This window comes from Anolis carolinensis, chromosome 5, assembly GCF_035594765.1.
Source record: "Anolis carolinensis isolate JA03-04 chromosome 5, rAnoCar3.1.pri, whole genome shotgun sequence".
NCBI lineage: Eukaryota > Metazoa > Chordata > Lepidosauria > Squamata > Dactyloidae > Anolis > Anolis carolinensis.
Window position 1 is genome coordinate 148,072,457 of NC_085845.1, and position 16,525 is coordinate 148,088,981.

Consider the following 16,525-nt stretch of genomic DNA (forward strand, 5'->3'; position numbering starts at 1 on the left):
AAGGAGATGGGAATAGCTAGAAGCTTAAACAGAAGTATTCCACACTCAAATATTTTTGTGTAGGTCTCATTTGTCTTAAATAAGACCGTACTCCAAGTTAAAGGAGTCCCCGGTGGCACAGTGTGTTAAAGAGCTGAGCTGCTGAACTTGAAGAACAAAAGGTCACAGGTTCGAATCCGGGGAGCTGAGTGAGCGCCCGCTGTTAGCTCCAGCTTCTGCCAACCTAGCAGTTCAAAAACATGCAAATGTGAGTAGATCAATAGTACCGCTCCAGCGGGAAGGTAACGGCACTCCATGCAGTCATGCCGACCACATGACCTTGGTGTTTACGGACAACGCCGGCTCTTCGGCTTAGAAATGGAGATGAGCACCAACCCCCAGAGTCAGACACAACTGGACTTAATGTCAGGGGAAACCTTTACTTTACGTTTTACTCCAAGTTAAACACATTTGATCAACAATCTCCCTAACAACTTCCTATGAAAAGCTGGGTAATTCTTGAACTGCAAGCTTAGGTTCTTCAGCCAATGTTTGGGAATGATAGGAGTTCTAGTAACATAAGAAGCAAAGGTCCAATTCCTGTCCTGGGAAGAAAATCAACATCAAGCACATAAACATAGGGCTGGATTGACAGTTTTACATCTGTCATTTCTATGCATGTCAAGTCTGACTTTGTTTTTAACTGTTAGGCATGATGTTTAGGTAACCCAAGAGTAGTAACAGTGAAGAACAAGCTACATTTTTAAGCTGATTCGACATATGAACCCACAAGACAATGTAGTAGTTTTTAAAAAAGATTTTATGAATGCTGGCAGCTTGTATTGAATCCATCTGTGTTCCTATTTAACCCTAAATCTCTAGGTCATCCTGAAAGCTGACAATGTTTACAGCATGTAATTAACAACAACAAATTATGTTGTTTCACTGATATGGAAGGTGCCATTTTTTATATTGAAACAAAGCCACAAATGTTACTAGCTTGTAGTAGTATGTCTCACCTTGCTTTATTGATATATATCCATGCTAGTATTTCTAAATGGAAAAAAGAGTGAACTTCTGCAAAACTAATCTTGCTTCTTGGGAGGTAACAACTGCCTACCAAAGTTGAGAGGACATTTTTTATTCTAGGAAAGACAATGCATTTTGAAACCTCAATTTTCACGGGTTTAACTTTTACTGATTTGATTTTTTATGAGTTTGTCATCATTAAAAGGGATCTCGTAGGGAGAGTTTTGCAGAAAATAGCAAACTATATATGTGTAGACTTGAAAATGTAAAGAAAACAAAAAAAACCCTTAGTAAATCATAAAAGCATTAAATATATGTACTATAGTATGTTGTATTAAACCGAGTCAATTATATTAAAAATGAAGTTTTGGGGGGGCCTATAGATCTTTCCCATTTTTTCCATTTTCATAGACCTGTGAATGAGGGGCTGATTGTAAACTACTAGAGAAATCCAATGTTTCTCCCACATAGCTACAATGCAAATATATATTAACAACTATTCTATTAGCACAGACTGGAATTATGCTGGTGCAATATGAAAGCAGTTGCACTTTTTTTGGATTCCTACAGCAATGACAAGGGAAGGCCAACAAAATTTGCCAACTCTAAGCAGCCAATTTCTCCAGTACCTTCATACTTTCAGGGCTGCTATGTCTGCAGCCCTTTTTCTCCTGATGACATTTACCATGCCAGTATAGTTAAGCTGCTGCAGGCCATAAACTGGATTCCAACCATGATATGCCAACATTTGAAGAAATTTCTGCCAATTTCCATTTGAAAATACACTTAAAAACATGATTTGTACTAAATAAACTACAATGAACAATAATGCACCAAAATAAAATCAAGAGATCCCTTTTGGTGAGATTCTTGGAAGAAACTAATTTGGTGCCCATTTAGATACATATTTTACACACACACACTCAGAACTTGGAATCCGATATCTTCGCGGCATAGTGTAAGCATGGAGACACACAGCACCAACAACATACAACATCAGGAAAAATAGTAACATTGAGCAACACATATGCATGATGGAAACGTGTAGTTTAATATATACCTCTGGTTCCTAACCTTTGGCCCTCCAGTTGTTTTGGACTTCAACTCCCAGAAATCCCAGCCAGCTTACCAGCTTTTAGTAATTGTGGGAACTAAAGTCCAAAATACCTGGAAGACCAAAGGTTGGGAATCACTGATATACACAATGGACAACCGCAATGCATAACTGCAGTGCGCAACTCTGCTGAGTACATCCATTATGCCCTGGTGAATAATTTGTTCCACATTTGTAGCACAAGCTACACTTCCGTGTGCCACTGACAGAATGCCACCCACAGAGTGCTAGTCAGCAGTATTTTCTCAGGAACTGTGCAAGTATGTGGATTTTCCACAGTCCAAAATATTAATTTTTTTACCTCCTTGCAAAGGTGGAAATTTTTTGAGTTACCTCAATTGGGGTGTGTGGAGAAGATAGCAATAAAAATCAATGAACTTGCATGATATTTGGACTGAATAACACAGGTTGTTCTCATAAGCACTGGATAAGGTTAGTAAAACTACATAATAATGTTCTTTTGAGTTCTATCTTTATTTCAGAAGTATGCCATGCTTAAATCCAATCCAATCCAAAAGGCAAATGGTTTGGGAAAGCAACATTCAAATTGTAATTTTATATATATATATATATATATATATATATATATATATATATATATATATACACACACACACACACACACACACACACACACTGTATATAAAAACTAGGCTTTCCATCATGTTAGACATCTTTGTTGGGTATGTCACAATGAACGGTGAGTGAACCTAGAAATTACTCATGTCCACTAAGCATAATCTGCATGGTACTGGCAAACTGGAAGTAAAAGACTGCACCTGTTCTCTGCAGGACATATTATACCGCTGTACCATTTGGAGAGTAAATATGGGGAAAGGGTTTTCTTTTTAAACAAAACAAAAACACAAGCCTTTGGCATTCACTTTCAAATCAGTACAGATGGCTACAGATATCACCATCTTGGAAATCTCACTTGCAATGTTTAAAAATCAAGTTTTGACATCCTACAGATACACAGACTAAGTCAGTAAAGGAAGCAGGGCTTCATAACTCAGCATAACCTCCAGCCTTCCCCATTAACAGAGGAAGTAGAATACGCATTTCTTTTCCTAAAAAAAACAAAACAAATACATCAGTCTAAATCTAACAATTCATGCACATTACAGAACTCAATTTCTTCCAGTGAAGCAGTTGGGTATGCCAATGCAATTTTTAAGGGCATAATGGCATCCCTGCAAATTGCAATTAACTGATCTGTCAGTTGAAACCACGCAGCTCTAGAGTTGTCAGTTTGGGACTGTCTCAGGCAATCAGATTTCTGGTCTTAAACCTCAAACTACAGATGACCTTTTATGACAGTGGTTCTCAACCTGTGGATCCCCAGATATTTTGGCCTTCAGCTCTCAGAAATCTTAACAGCTGGTAATTTCTGGGAATTGTAGGCCAAAACACCTGGGGACCCACAAGCTGAGAACCACTATCTGATGATGTCACAGGCTATGGGCCCTGGTGATGTCACCAAGCTTTAAGTATTAAGCACAACCATACATACACAGGTAAGGAGCCCCGGTGGCGAAGTGCGTTAAAGCACTGAGCTGGAGACGGAAAGGTCCCAGGTTCAAACCCCGGAAGCGGCGTGAGCGGCCGCTGTTAGCTCCAGCTCCTGCCAACCTAGCAGTTCGAAAACATATCAATGTGAGTAGATCAATAGGTACCGCTCCGGCGGGAAGGTAACGGCACTCCATGCAGTCATGCCGACCACATGACCTTGGAGGTGTCTACAGACAATGCCGGCTCTTCGGCTTAGAAATGGAGATGAGCACCAACCCCCAGAGTCAGACATGACTGGACTTAACGTCAGGGGAAACCTTTACCTTTTATATATACACAGAATCCAGCATTCACATAAAAACACAAAGCTCTAAGGAATGAAAAAATACACACAATCTTTCAGGACAGTGTTCCCAGCATAAGATTCCTCTTTGGAGTCTGGAGAAGATGGTCCAGACTCTGAGATCTTCTAATCAGGAGAAATTGGGCAACTTTGTTTTCCAACAGAGGAAAGAGCTGGGAGGCTGGCACAACTGCCCTTTAAATTTGCTGCCTAATGAGGGGTGTAGGCATTGTTGGATTGCATCTCCCAGCAGCTATAGCTAGTATAGCAAATGGTGAGGAATGCTGGCAACTGCAATCCTGAAAACACCATATGGAGTACCACATGCTTCTTACCCCTAGCCTAATGGTTAGGCTAACTAAACCTACAAATTCAGATTCTTCTTCTTGAAACCCATAGTGTAGTACAATACTGCTTCTTAAACCGCGGATTCGAACCCCAAATATTGGGGTCCCGTACAATTTGGCAAGAGTAAACGGTTTCTGAACATCCCTAGTGGCTGTTTCAGACAATTACACAAATCTGGTATGTAATGTTTACAGTGGACTCTGCAGAAGATGCTTCAGCTGTGTTTTCTAAAAAAAGAAAATCAGACAATTTAGTAAGCCTTGCAAATGCTTAATTAAATATTTAATTTTTAATAATTATTTATTTGGAGTCACTTAAAAATTCCTCAGGCCAAAAGAAGTCCCAAGTAGAAAAGTTGAAGAAGCCCTGGTCTTGAGAACTTGGGAATACTGGCTTTCACAGTGTTAGGCTGCAAGGGCACTAGCTGAGCTATTTTGCTCCAACTCATTTAGTAACAGAGGAGAAAAAGAAAGGCTGCCAGATATGGAGAGAAAAAAAGAAATGAACTTGCCTTCCAAAACAAGCTATACACACGTATGGGAAGGGAAAATCTGACACAAAGATGGCAGGCAGCCCACTGCTACACCCTTTTCAAGCAAGTTATAAAACCCACTGAGTTTAATTTCCAGACAATATTTACCTTCCTCCAAATTCTGAAAGACCAGAACTCAGAGTGAAGTGGTGTGAGCTTTGCAGACACACACGGGGACACACTGAAAAGAGCTACCAAGATGTCTCTCTGCTAATTGACATGGCACGCAACACCAGCACCAAATTGGGCTAAAAATCCTCTGAGCCAGTCAAGATGCAAAGAAAAATAGGACAGTGTAATCTGAGGTTTGGAGCAGTTGCTGGAGAGTTAATACAAATGGGAAAACATCTAGCCCAAATGGAAAAAAAAGCACAGAATTTAAATTAGGGGAGTAACACATTGCCAATCTATCAGAGATTCCAACTTCTGAAAGCTTATGTCCATTTTAACAAATTCTACTTAGGGTTATATTTCTTACAGAGTAGGACAGTCTGCTCAGGAGCAAAGTCTGGAAATATTACTGGTCACAATGTGTGAGAGATCCCGCAAGTTGCAAAACTGGAGTTTTTTTCTCCCCCCTGCTCAGAACAATCCTTTCCCTTGAAAATAACAGAAAATTTGCTAGGAAGAATATTGCTGAGTTTATTAAGATAATAATTCTTAGTATATCCACTAAGAAATTGATAATGGTAAGTTTAAAATGTCTAGTCAAAATAATATGAAAAACTAAACTTGCAATTTTAGGCATCTCAAAAAAAAAATCACCAGTAATTCAACAAAGGTATCCTTCGCCTATTCAGTTAAACAATGGCTGACATCCTATTGACTATTCTCAACTAGAATAAATCCATTAAATCAGTTGATCAACGGTAAACCAACATGTAGGTAAATTCCATTAATTTAGTGAGTTCTCTTTAGTCAAGACAAAGAACAAAATGTAGGCTGCGATGTGAAGCAGGGAATGCCGGGGAGAACATATTATCACAAACATCCAGGAGAAGAGAGAGATACTGCATGGTTGTGTCAGTGCAAGATCCTGAGAATCATGTAAACATTTGCTGAATACACCTCTCAGTGGTCTGCTATGGGAAGCCTTCTTGTGTCCTACTCCCTTAAAGGCTTTTTGGGCAAAATCTCCTGTTTTTCCTGGGGTCTATGATAGAAAATATGTCAAGGATGGTAGGCAGCAATCCAAGTGTAAGCCAGCCATGTGTACAGAGATCAATTATAGGGCTACAACATAGTATTGTCACAGTAATCCAGCGCCAAAGTCAAGAAAATGTATAGTGTAGACAAGGAATAGTGTGACCAGATCACTTATACTAGTTCAGGTGCTCAGTAACCAAGCAAGAAACAAAACGTGTGCCAAAGTCAGAGATCCTACATAGGAATCTCCTCAGAAAGTCAGCAGAAAAGGCCATGGTGAAATGTCCAAAGCTGGCAAAGACCTTGCTTTAGCACTAGTTCCTAAAGCCACCAGGTTGGATTGCACTGTACTGAAAGTTTCTAGAATATCAAGTATGAACTAATAATATCAATGTTTTTTCTGCAAGCATCCCTTGTAACAAAACAAAAGAGAAAGCTGTTTTCTGGCTGTGGCATTCTCTTTCGCGGACTGGTCACAATCTTACAGTAGGAGATGAAACTTGAAGCAAAGAAGACACTGCTACTTTAAAATCACAGGTGTCTACTTTATAATAAAACAGTGAACATCTTTGGAATGTATGCTAATTATTCTGCTCCAAAGAATAAATCAGTTCTTATTAATTCTTCAACATGGCATATACCAGGCAGATATTAGAAATATCTATTCCAAGCATAAAAATATTTCAGCTAAATTCACAACAAATATTAATACCACAAATAGTCAATAGACCAACTTGTGCTATTTGTAGGTTAGATTTGCCTTCAAACTATATACTATATATCTTTCTTGAACACAAGAATTATCAAAATAGAACATGTGATACATGTTGACGAGTACAATTCACTTTGAGGTGTTGAAGATTTCAGGCACACAAGGTAAAATATCCTAAGTCTTAAATTTAAGCAAGAACTGCTCTTCAAAACAGGATGTTGGGCCATTTGAGAATCTGAGGAGTAGGTGCCGAAGATCAATTGGACCCTTTATTTGCAATCCCCCAAAAGGCATGAGAGATAGTGCAGAAATATGATCCACATGGAATTCACAGCATAAAAAGTGATGGGAACAAACCTGGAATCAAAATTTATCTACAGAGGGAAAAAACTAAAAGCTAAGATGGAACAGGGAGTGAGAACACTTTTCATGTACATTCACTAGAATTTTGTTCTCCCCCTTTTCAATACTTTTTTTTATAAAAGGCTTCACCCAAAGAGAATTGCCTTTAAATCAGTCAGAAATCACAAAAAGTCAATTTTGTTTAAACTCTGCCTTAGCAGCAGACTCAACCATTCTTATCCTGATCTGTACATTCACATATCAGTTGAAAATAGAAGAGAATCAACTTATTGTGGAAGCCTAGAATAGATTGTGTTTTTTTAATGGTGCGGGAATAATTAACTTGAAGAATGCAGAGGAACAGTCGCCAATTACACACTCAACTGCCACTCGATCCCCATGCTGAATTTTCTTTTGGCTCATCCCAAAGTTCGGCCCATGCTGTGCTGACCTAGAGGTGGCTTTCATGTCAAAGCAGCCATAATAAATTGCTACTATTTCTAATTCCAGTCATTCCCCACAGAGGTCAGAAGGTGGATGGGATACACTTGTAACCTCTGTTGAGTTCTCCGCAACGTAATCAAGAAGCCTTCAGAGGCCATTCAGGGACTCTGCGTGAGTTTGAAAGTACAATGGGAACAAAGGCACTGCTCACAGCTCAAATAGACAGCATAACAATTCAGTCTTTTCAAGAGTTACTTCAAATAGCCTGAAGGTCAGTTTATACGTTATTTGTAAGGTTTTTTTTTTGGCATGAAACAAAAGTGTGTGTACACTGAACCATCAGAAGTAACAAAGGTGCGATTAGCTCAACCACCCATATGGACAAATTTGGATTTTGGAATATTTTGGAATTCCAGATAAGGGATGCTCAACTCTACAACAGCATCGTCATCATCACCACCACCACCACTATCACTATGCAATCCAAACCAAACTAAAGTTTAAATTTGGGCATTGAGATAATTTTGTAAAAGTCATCCATTCAAGATTCGGATGGAGAGTTGTTTTCTAAAGCTGTGGAAAGATACATTTAGGTTTTCTAAGCACTTCTGTTATATTTTTGAATGAAGAGAAAAGACAGCATACTAGGGAAACGTGTATGGTATACTTCTCAAATGGTGTGAGATAAAATACCCAAGAGGTTATTTCTGCTCATAACTTTTTATCTCTGCCCCTGTCAAAATTTGGTTTGATATAGGAAAGTTTGTTTGTTGGGAGCTGATTGGCTGTAAAATTTGGCAAAGTGATATATGTGGTGAGTAGAAGGTCATCATGACGACTATCTAGTTCAGTGATTCTTAACCTGTCATCCATGAGCCCATGTGAACAAAGTGTAACCAGAGTTTTCCCCCTCCTATTACCTTGAAAACGGAATATTTGTTTTGAAATGAAAGGAGGCTTTCTTTTTATCCATGCCAACCACAAATGTGGAAGCCAGATCCAAAACAAAACCCATATAAGGGTGGCAAAAGGCAAGTTCCCTATTGTCTATACTTAAGATCCTGATATGCATTGTCTCCTTTATGCCTACATTTGGCTAAGAAAAAAAGCCCTGTTTCTTTTTTTTTTAAGTATAGTTTGTCTCAGGTAACTGGGCTACAGTTTGTGGTGTTACCCTAAAAACCACATGAGCGTAATGCTTAATGCTATATATTTAAAGTAGCCAATACAGTGAGAAAGTTACATGCCCTGAGAAAATGAGCTTTCACAAGTACATTTGTGATTTCATTTACAAAATTCTATAGTACTGATGTTGCTGCTGTTTAATGGAATAGTGTTTATCCTTCTTGCTTTCTTCTTTTAGTCCAGACCATCTGCTTTTTCTTTTTAATTCTCTCTTCTACCCTGCCTAATCTATTGAAAAGCCACACCAATATCAAATGTCACTTAGTTCTTACTTAAATAGAGCAGGGCAGACACAGCGGCTGCACCAGCTGACTTAGCTGACCTAGGCCCAAAGTAAAAACAACAGGATAATAAGTCACCAGATGTAAGCAACTGAATGCTGATCACTTTCATTAACCCAGCAGCTCCCAAAATTGACTGTGGTTGTTTTAACCCATTGGACTCCTTGGTACTCACAGGCATAATAACAGTTATATTGAAGGAGGGGCTTTACCGGTGAAAAAAGAACCCACAATTCAAATGTGACTGATAAACGTCCAAAACTGCTATCTCAACTCACTGCAATTCTAAAAATTTACCTGCACCCAAATTGTACTTTCTTCACACTAGTGAAAACTATGCATTCAACACAAATCAGTACTGAGGAGCCTTACAGATTAAAACAATGCAGTGAATCATAGTAAACATTTTTTTTCTACTTAAACATCATGTTCCTTATACAGTACAACCTCATACCTATGAAGGAGACACACACATACAGAAAAAGTGGATAATAGCAAACTCTGTATTTTGGCTATACTTGGGCTGGAAGCACGCCATAGAATCACAACGGAGGACTCAGAGAAGCCACAAACACTCAGGGGTCAGGAGTTTGTCATATATTTAAAGCACAAGTAAGTGAAACCGTGAATATCGAATCCTTGGATAAAGCGGCATACTAAACTGCAAAATATTTCAACATTTTCCATTGTTCTGATCACTTCAAAAGATATGATTATGAGACTAATGAAGTTATTGTCATCATCAGCTAGCATCATGTTAAAGCGCTATGACATACTGTGTACTTATGTAAAAGTTGACCTCATGTAGAACTCGCAGGCAGGTTTTGGGGCCAAAATGATGAATTTTGATATAAGCCAAGTCAAGGGTCATTCTGTGGAAAGAAAGTACCAATGCTGGCTAAGAGGGGCAGGTACCACTGGCTGTTGCCAGCCTTTTCCCATCTGGGCATTCAAAAAGATAAGAAGCAGTGCAATGGTAGGAGCCCCCAGTGGCGCAATGGATTAAACCCTTGTGCTGGAAGGACTAATGTCCGAAAGGTCAGAGGTTTGAATCTGGGGAGAGGGGTGAGCTCCCGCCTGTTAGCTCCAGCTCCCCATGTGGGGACATGAGAGAAGCCTCCCATGCTGCTGCTGCTCAGTCGTTTAGTCGTCTCCGACTTTTCGTGACCTCATGGACCAGTCCACGCCAGAGCTCCCTGTCGGCCATCTCCACCCCCAGTTGCTTCAAGGTCAACCCAGTCACTTCAAGGATACCATCCATCCATCTTGCCCTTGGTCGGCCTCTCTTCCTTTTTCCTTCCCTTTTCCCCAGCATCGGGTTCTTTTCCAAGCTTTCCTGTCTTCTCATGATGTGGCCAAAATACTTCAGCTTTGCCTCTGTCAAGACCCAGGCTGCAGAGCACCAATAACCATACACAGAGGCCAGAATCTATCTAATATCTTTATTGTAAGAGTATATAAAGTTAATAAAAACAAGTGTAGAAAATAGTCCAGAAGTAGACCTTTCAGGAAAGGTCAAAATTAGTCCAAAGAAACAATGTCCAATATGAAATATTAAGGTCCAAAGTTGTAATCCAATAACCGAAACACTCACTTTGCCAAGCAAAGTGAGGGGAGATGACAAGGTCCTTTAGTCCACGAAACTTAAGCAAGGCTGGGAAGTAAACTTGATTCTTGGAACAATAGGCTTAATTCAAGGCAACAAGAAACGAGGAGCAAGAACAGGATCCGTGGTAAATTCGTGGCGAGGTCCGGGAAGCAAGGCAATGTCCGTGGAGCAAGACAAGGTCCTGGGAAGCAAAGCAAGGCTGGAAACGGGAACGAGGGCTTGGAAGCGGGAGTAGCGTAGTCCACACACAACCTACTCCCGTAGCTGACGAATTGACTCCGCAAGGTTCCTACGTGGGCAAAACACCTAAATAGGGTCTCGTTTTCCCGCCAAAGAACAATTCTCTGGGGAACCAGAACCGAAAGCCATTCTCTGCGTCCAGATGCATGACTCCCTAAAGTTTCCCATGGGAAGCAGGCTTAATCAGCTGAATGCCTGGCAGCGATCCTAGCGCTCCTGCGAGAAGCCTCCTGAGCGCTTTTCTGTTGTTTATAAAAATCACGGCGAGAAAATGGGGGAGATTTCGGCTCAAGGCTTGTTTGGCCGACTTCTGGAAGGCAAATCTCCTGCAGGTGCAAGGGCTCCAATTCTGGCTGAAAAAGCTCCAATTCTGGCTGAAACGGTGGGAAACCTAAGTTTTCCTCTTCATCTGTCACAACAGTGTTAGGAACAGGACTACATGGCCCATGAGTCATCACAGCCTCTAATATCCTTCCCTCCAATAAGCAGCCGGGCATTATTTCCTGGAGGATGGACTGGTTGGATCTTCTTGTGGTCCAAGGCACTCTCAGGATTTTCCTCTAGCAACAGAGTTCAAAAGCGTCTATCTTCCTTCGCTCAGTCTTCCTTATGGTCCAGCTCTTGCATCCATAGGTTACTATGGGGAATACCATTGCTTTGACTATGCGGGCCTTCGTTGCCAGTGTGATGTCTCTGCTCTTCACTATTTTGTCAAGGTTGGCTATTGCTCTCCTCCCAAGAAGTAAACGTCTTCTGATTTCCTGGCTGCAGTCTGCATCTGCAGTGATCTTCGCGCCTAGAAATATAAAGTCTGTCACTGCCTCCACGTTTTCTCCCTCTATTTGCCAGTTATCAATAGGTGTAGTTGCCATGATCTTGGTTTTCTTGATGTTTAACTGCAACCCAACTTTTGCATTTTCTTCTTTCACCTTGGTGATAAGGCTCCTCAGCTCCTCCTCGCTTTCGGCCATCAGAGTGGTATCGTCTGCATACCTAAGGTTGTTAATGTTTCTTCCAGCAATTTTAACTCCGGCCTTGGATTCCTCAAGCCCCGCATGTCGCATGAGGTGTTCTGCGTACAAGTTGAATAGGGAGGGTGAAAGTATGCAACCCTGCCGCACTTCTTTCCCAATCTTGAACCAGTCTGTTGTACAGTGATCTGTTCTTACTGTGGCTACTTGGTCTTTATACAGATTTCTCAGGAGACAGACAAGGTGACTTGGTATCCCCATACCACCAAGAACATGCCATAGTTTATTATGATCCACAGTTGAAGGCTTTAGAATAGTCAATAAAGCAGAAGAAAACGTTTTTCTGAAACTCCCTGGCTTCCTCCATTATCCAGCGGATATTGGCAATTTGGTCTCTCGTTCCTCTGCCTTTTCTGAACCCAGCTTGGACATCTGGCAACTCTTGCTCCATGTATTGCTGGAGTCTGCCTTGCAGGATCTTGAGCATTACCTTACTGGCATGGGAAATAAGTGCCACTGTACGGAAGTTTGAGCATTCTTTATCATTTCCCTTTTTTGGTATGGGGATATAAATTGATTTTTTCCAATCTGATGGCCAATCTTGTATTTTCCATATTTGCTGGCATATGGCATGCATCACCTTGACAGCATCACCTTCCAAGATTTTAAACAGCTCAGCTGGGATCCCATCGTCTCCTGCTGCCTTGTTGTTAGCAATGCTTCTTAAGGCCCATTCAACCTCACTCCTCAGGATGTCTGGTTCTAATTCACTCACCACACCGTCAAAGCTATCCTCTATATTATTATCCTTCCTATACAGATCTTCTGTATATTCTCGCCACCTATTCTTGATCTCTTCAGCTTCTGTTAGGTCCCTGCCATCTTTGTTTTTGATCATGCCCATTTTTGCCTGAAATTTGCCTCCAATGTTTCTGATTTTCTGGAGGAGATGTCTTGTCCTTCCTATTCTATTGTCTTCTTCCACTCCATGCATTGCTTGTTCAAAAATAGTTCCTTGTCTCTCCTGGCTAACCTCTGGAATTGTGCATTTAATTGGGCGTATCTCCCCCTATCGCTGTTTCCTTTCGCCTTCCTTCTTTCTTGGGCTACTTCTAGTGTCTTAACAGACATCCATCTTGCTTTCTTGGTTTTCTTTTTCTTTGGGACGTACTTTGTTGCTGCCTCCTGAACAATGTTGTGGACTTCTGTCCATAGTTCTTCTGGGACTCTGTTTATTAAATCTAGTCCCTGAAATCTATTCTTCACCTCCACTGCATATTCACTGGGAATATTTGTGAGATCATATCTAATTGGTCTGTGTATTTTCCCCATTCTCTTTAGTCTGATTCTAAATTTTGTAATAAGAAGTTCGTGATCTGAACTACAGTCAGATCCAGGTCTTGTTTTCACCGACTGGATGGATGTCCACCACCTTTGGCTGCAAAGGATGTAGTCAATCTGATTTTGGTGTTGACCATCTGGTGAAGTCCATGTGTAAAGCCGTCTTTTAGGTTGTTGGAACAGAGTGTTTGTTATGCACAGAGAGTTTTCCTGGCAAAATTCTATCAGCCTACGTCTTGCTTCATTTTGTTGTCCCAGACCATGCTTGCCTGTGATCCCGGTTATCATTTGACTGCCCACCATAGCATTCCAATCTCCTGTAATGAGAATAATGTCTCTTTTCGGTGTGTTATCCACTAAGTGCTGCAGATCCTCGTAGAACTTATCTAATTCTGCTTCTTCAGCAGCTGTGGTTGGGGCGTATGTTTGGATCACTGTGATGTTAAATGGCTTGCCTTGAACTCGAATTGAGATCATTCTATCATTTTTTGGGTTGTATCCAATCACTGCTTTCGCAACTTTATTATTAAATATGAAGGCTACTCCATTTCTTTGTTGTTCCTCTTGTCCGCAGTAGTAGATCTGGTGATCATCTTTTGTGAAGTGGCCCATTCCAGTCCATTTCAGTTTACTGACTCCCAGAATGTCTATCTTTAATCTTGACATCTCACCGATAACCACATCCAGTTTGCCCTGGCTCATAGATCTTACATTCCAGGTTCCTATAGTGTGTTGATCTCTAAAACATCGGATTCGTCCTTCACCTCCAGCACCGTCGGCCATTAACGTTCCTTTCGGCTTTGAGCTAACTGCGTCATCACATCTGGGGCTACTTGGACTAGTCCTCTGCTCCTCCCCAGTAGCATTTTGACCATCTTCCGACCTGGGGGTCCTATCTTCCAATGGTATACCGACATTTCTCTGGTTGTACTGATCCATATAGTTTTCATGGCAAGAATACTGGGGTGGGTTGCCATTACCTTCCCCAGGGATCGTGCTTCGTCTGACCTCTCTGCCATGACCTTCCCATCTTGGGTGGCCCTGCACGGTATAGCTCATGGCTTCATCGAGGCACTCAAGCCCCAGCACCACGTCAAGGTAACGATCCAAGCTGGAGTCAAGGTAACGATCCAAGCTGGGTAACGTCCTTGTAAACAGCCAATTCTCTCACACCAGAAGCAATTTTCATTTTCTCAGGTTGCTCCTGACACGAAAAAAAGCACAATGGTAGTGAGTAGAAGGAGTTGGTGCTTCTTTTGAGGTTTTCCCAGGATGGACTGCTCTTGCCTTTCACCCCGCTATTCAAAGGAAGTGATGGTTCCTTTTATGATAAGAGTTAAGATACACTGACACATACATAAGTTGAAGCAGTTTTTGGGGTTGATTTTTTTACTGCATTTCTATACTTACACACAAATATTTAAGGTAATTGGTAATTGTAGAGGTCAGAACTCTTCTATGACTGCATGATAACCAAAATCCCCTCCCAGTTAGCATTTTACCTATCCGCATCCAACAAAAGTATATCCTTGAGGTGATTCTATGATAAATATCCGCCACAAGTTACCACATAATCACCCTGGAGAACCGAGCTAACTCCTGGAGGTGATACTCCTATGCCAACATGTGGCAGAGGTCATTCATTTCAACAGGGTTTGCTATTATCCATTATTTTCTGTTTCCACAGTAGGTTCTGGAACATATCCCCTGTATATAATTCTTATATATTAAGCAACTACATAAATGGGCAAATACACCCATACCAAAAAAAATGACAAACAAGTATGCATACTGTATTAGACATAAAAATGGTACAATGTTAAATGATAGAGATCTGCTTTATTCCTTACTTATTTAACTCCAATTTCTTTTTTCAAGATCTCCTGCCTTCTCTATAGTGTTTATATTGACACTCATAAACATGTAGAAAAATGTCCAGAAGCAATTTATCTCTGAAAAGTGACTACAGAACCAAGGCCAGTGCCATGGGTGAAAAGTCAAGAATGAAACCATATACATCATCATATACATGTAATGACATGGGAGTAAATCATATCAATTCAGTTAGTTTGTCTACATAAACACACAGTGAATCAGGTTGCAAGTGAGATCTACCATAGTACATTACAGAAGTTTTTATTTTGAATGAATTATGTACACACTTACTGCTCAATCTTATACATGCCTACATAGAAGTAAATCTATGTTCAGCAGAACCTACTCCTAAATAAGCATAAACAAAATCACAGCTTTCATAGCACTCTTGGGGGATCAGAATTATTTATTTTAAAAACCTAATCATAACAAATATGTTAACAAGGAAGTATGACAATTGCATAATATATAGCTTCACAGATTGAGCCTCACTTTAAAAACTGTTAGGAAACTATAGAAGGTCCAAAATGTTGCAGCCAGGCTGCTGACTGGAGCTGTTTACAGGGATAATATAATTCCCTTTGTTCAAATAGTTCCACTAGCTACCTATCCATTTCCAGGTAGAATTCAAAGTGCTTGCTCATGACCTTTAAAGCACTATACAGCTTGGCTCCAGACTATCTGAAAAACAATATCTCCCTATATCAATTTACATGAGATTTAAAATCATCAAGGAAGGGGCTTTCTCCAAGTCGCACCATCATCACAGGGACGTTTTGGTACCTTTCACAGATAACACATACATTCAGCAGCTGAAATGCAGCCCTTCCTTTTAGAATTCAGTGTTGGGAGTACTATCATGCCTCTACACCTTCTCAAAACACACATCTAGAAACACAATATGCAAAAATCTGAGAAAAGCGTGCATGGAGGGCAAAGATATTGTGCATGATACAAGCTTGTCACAAAAACCAAGTATTTCATTTTAAACATCAGCTCTGCTTCACTTATAATGATACCTTCCACACTATTTGCACAGTCACATAATATTCGAATATTAAATATATACACAACATGAAAAATAAAATAAAATAAAATTCAACTTACAGAGACAGGAGGGTAATGTTTGCTGAAACAGGGCCCAGATCTGGTATGATTTCTAATTCATTGTTGTTCAGTTTTCTGTCAAGAACATAAAGTCAGTCGACTCAGAAACAAGAAATAGTTTGTGCTTTTCGATTTTCCTATATCATAATAATGTTGTGTGACTTCGAATTTTGTTTTGTTTTACTTATGGTGAACCTATGGTGAATTTATAATGCGATTTTTTTTGGGAGATTTAGGCTGGATCGACACTGCCCTATATCCCAGGATCTGATCCCAGATTATATAGCAGGTGAGACTTGTAGAATCCATTTCAAAGCAGATAATCTGGGATCAGATCCTGGGATATCCAGCCTTATTCAGAGGGGTTTTTCCACTGCCTTTCTCTTGAGGCTGAGAGAGTATGACTTGCCCAAGG

The 16,525-nt window shown here is 40.3% G+C and overlaps 1 protein-coding gene across 1 annotated transcript in view; it reads right to left on the minus strand.

Annotated features, from left to right (window-relative positions):
* Nucleotides 1-16,525, minus strand: part of lrig3 (leucine rich repeats and immunoglobulin like domains 3) — a 72,752-nt gene that overhangs the window by 36,519 nt on the left and 19,708 nt on the right. Inside the window, exon 3 of the mRNA XM_003221265.4 lies at nucleotides 16,111-16,185. Coding sequence (XP_003221313.2) covers nucleotides 16,111-16,185 — 75 coding nt within the window. The remainder of the gene's footprint in view (nucleotides 1-16,110; nucleotides 16,186-16,525) is intronic.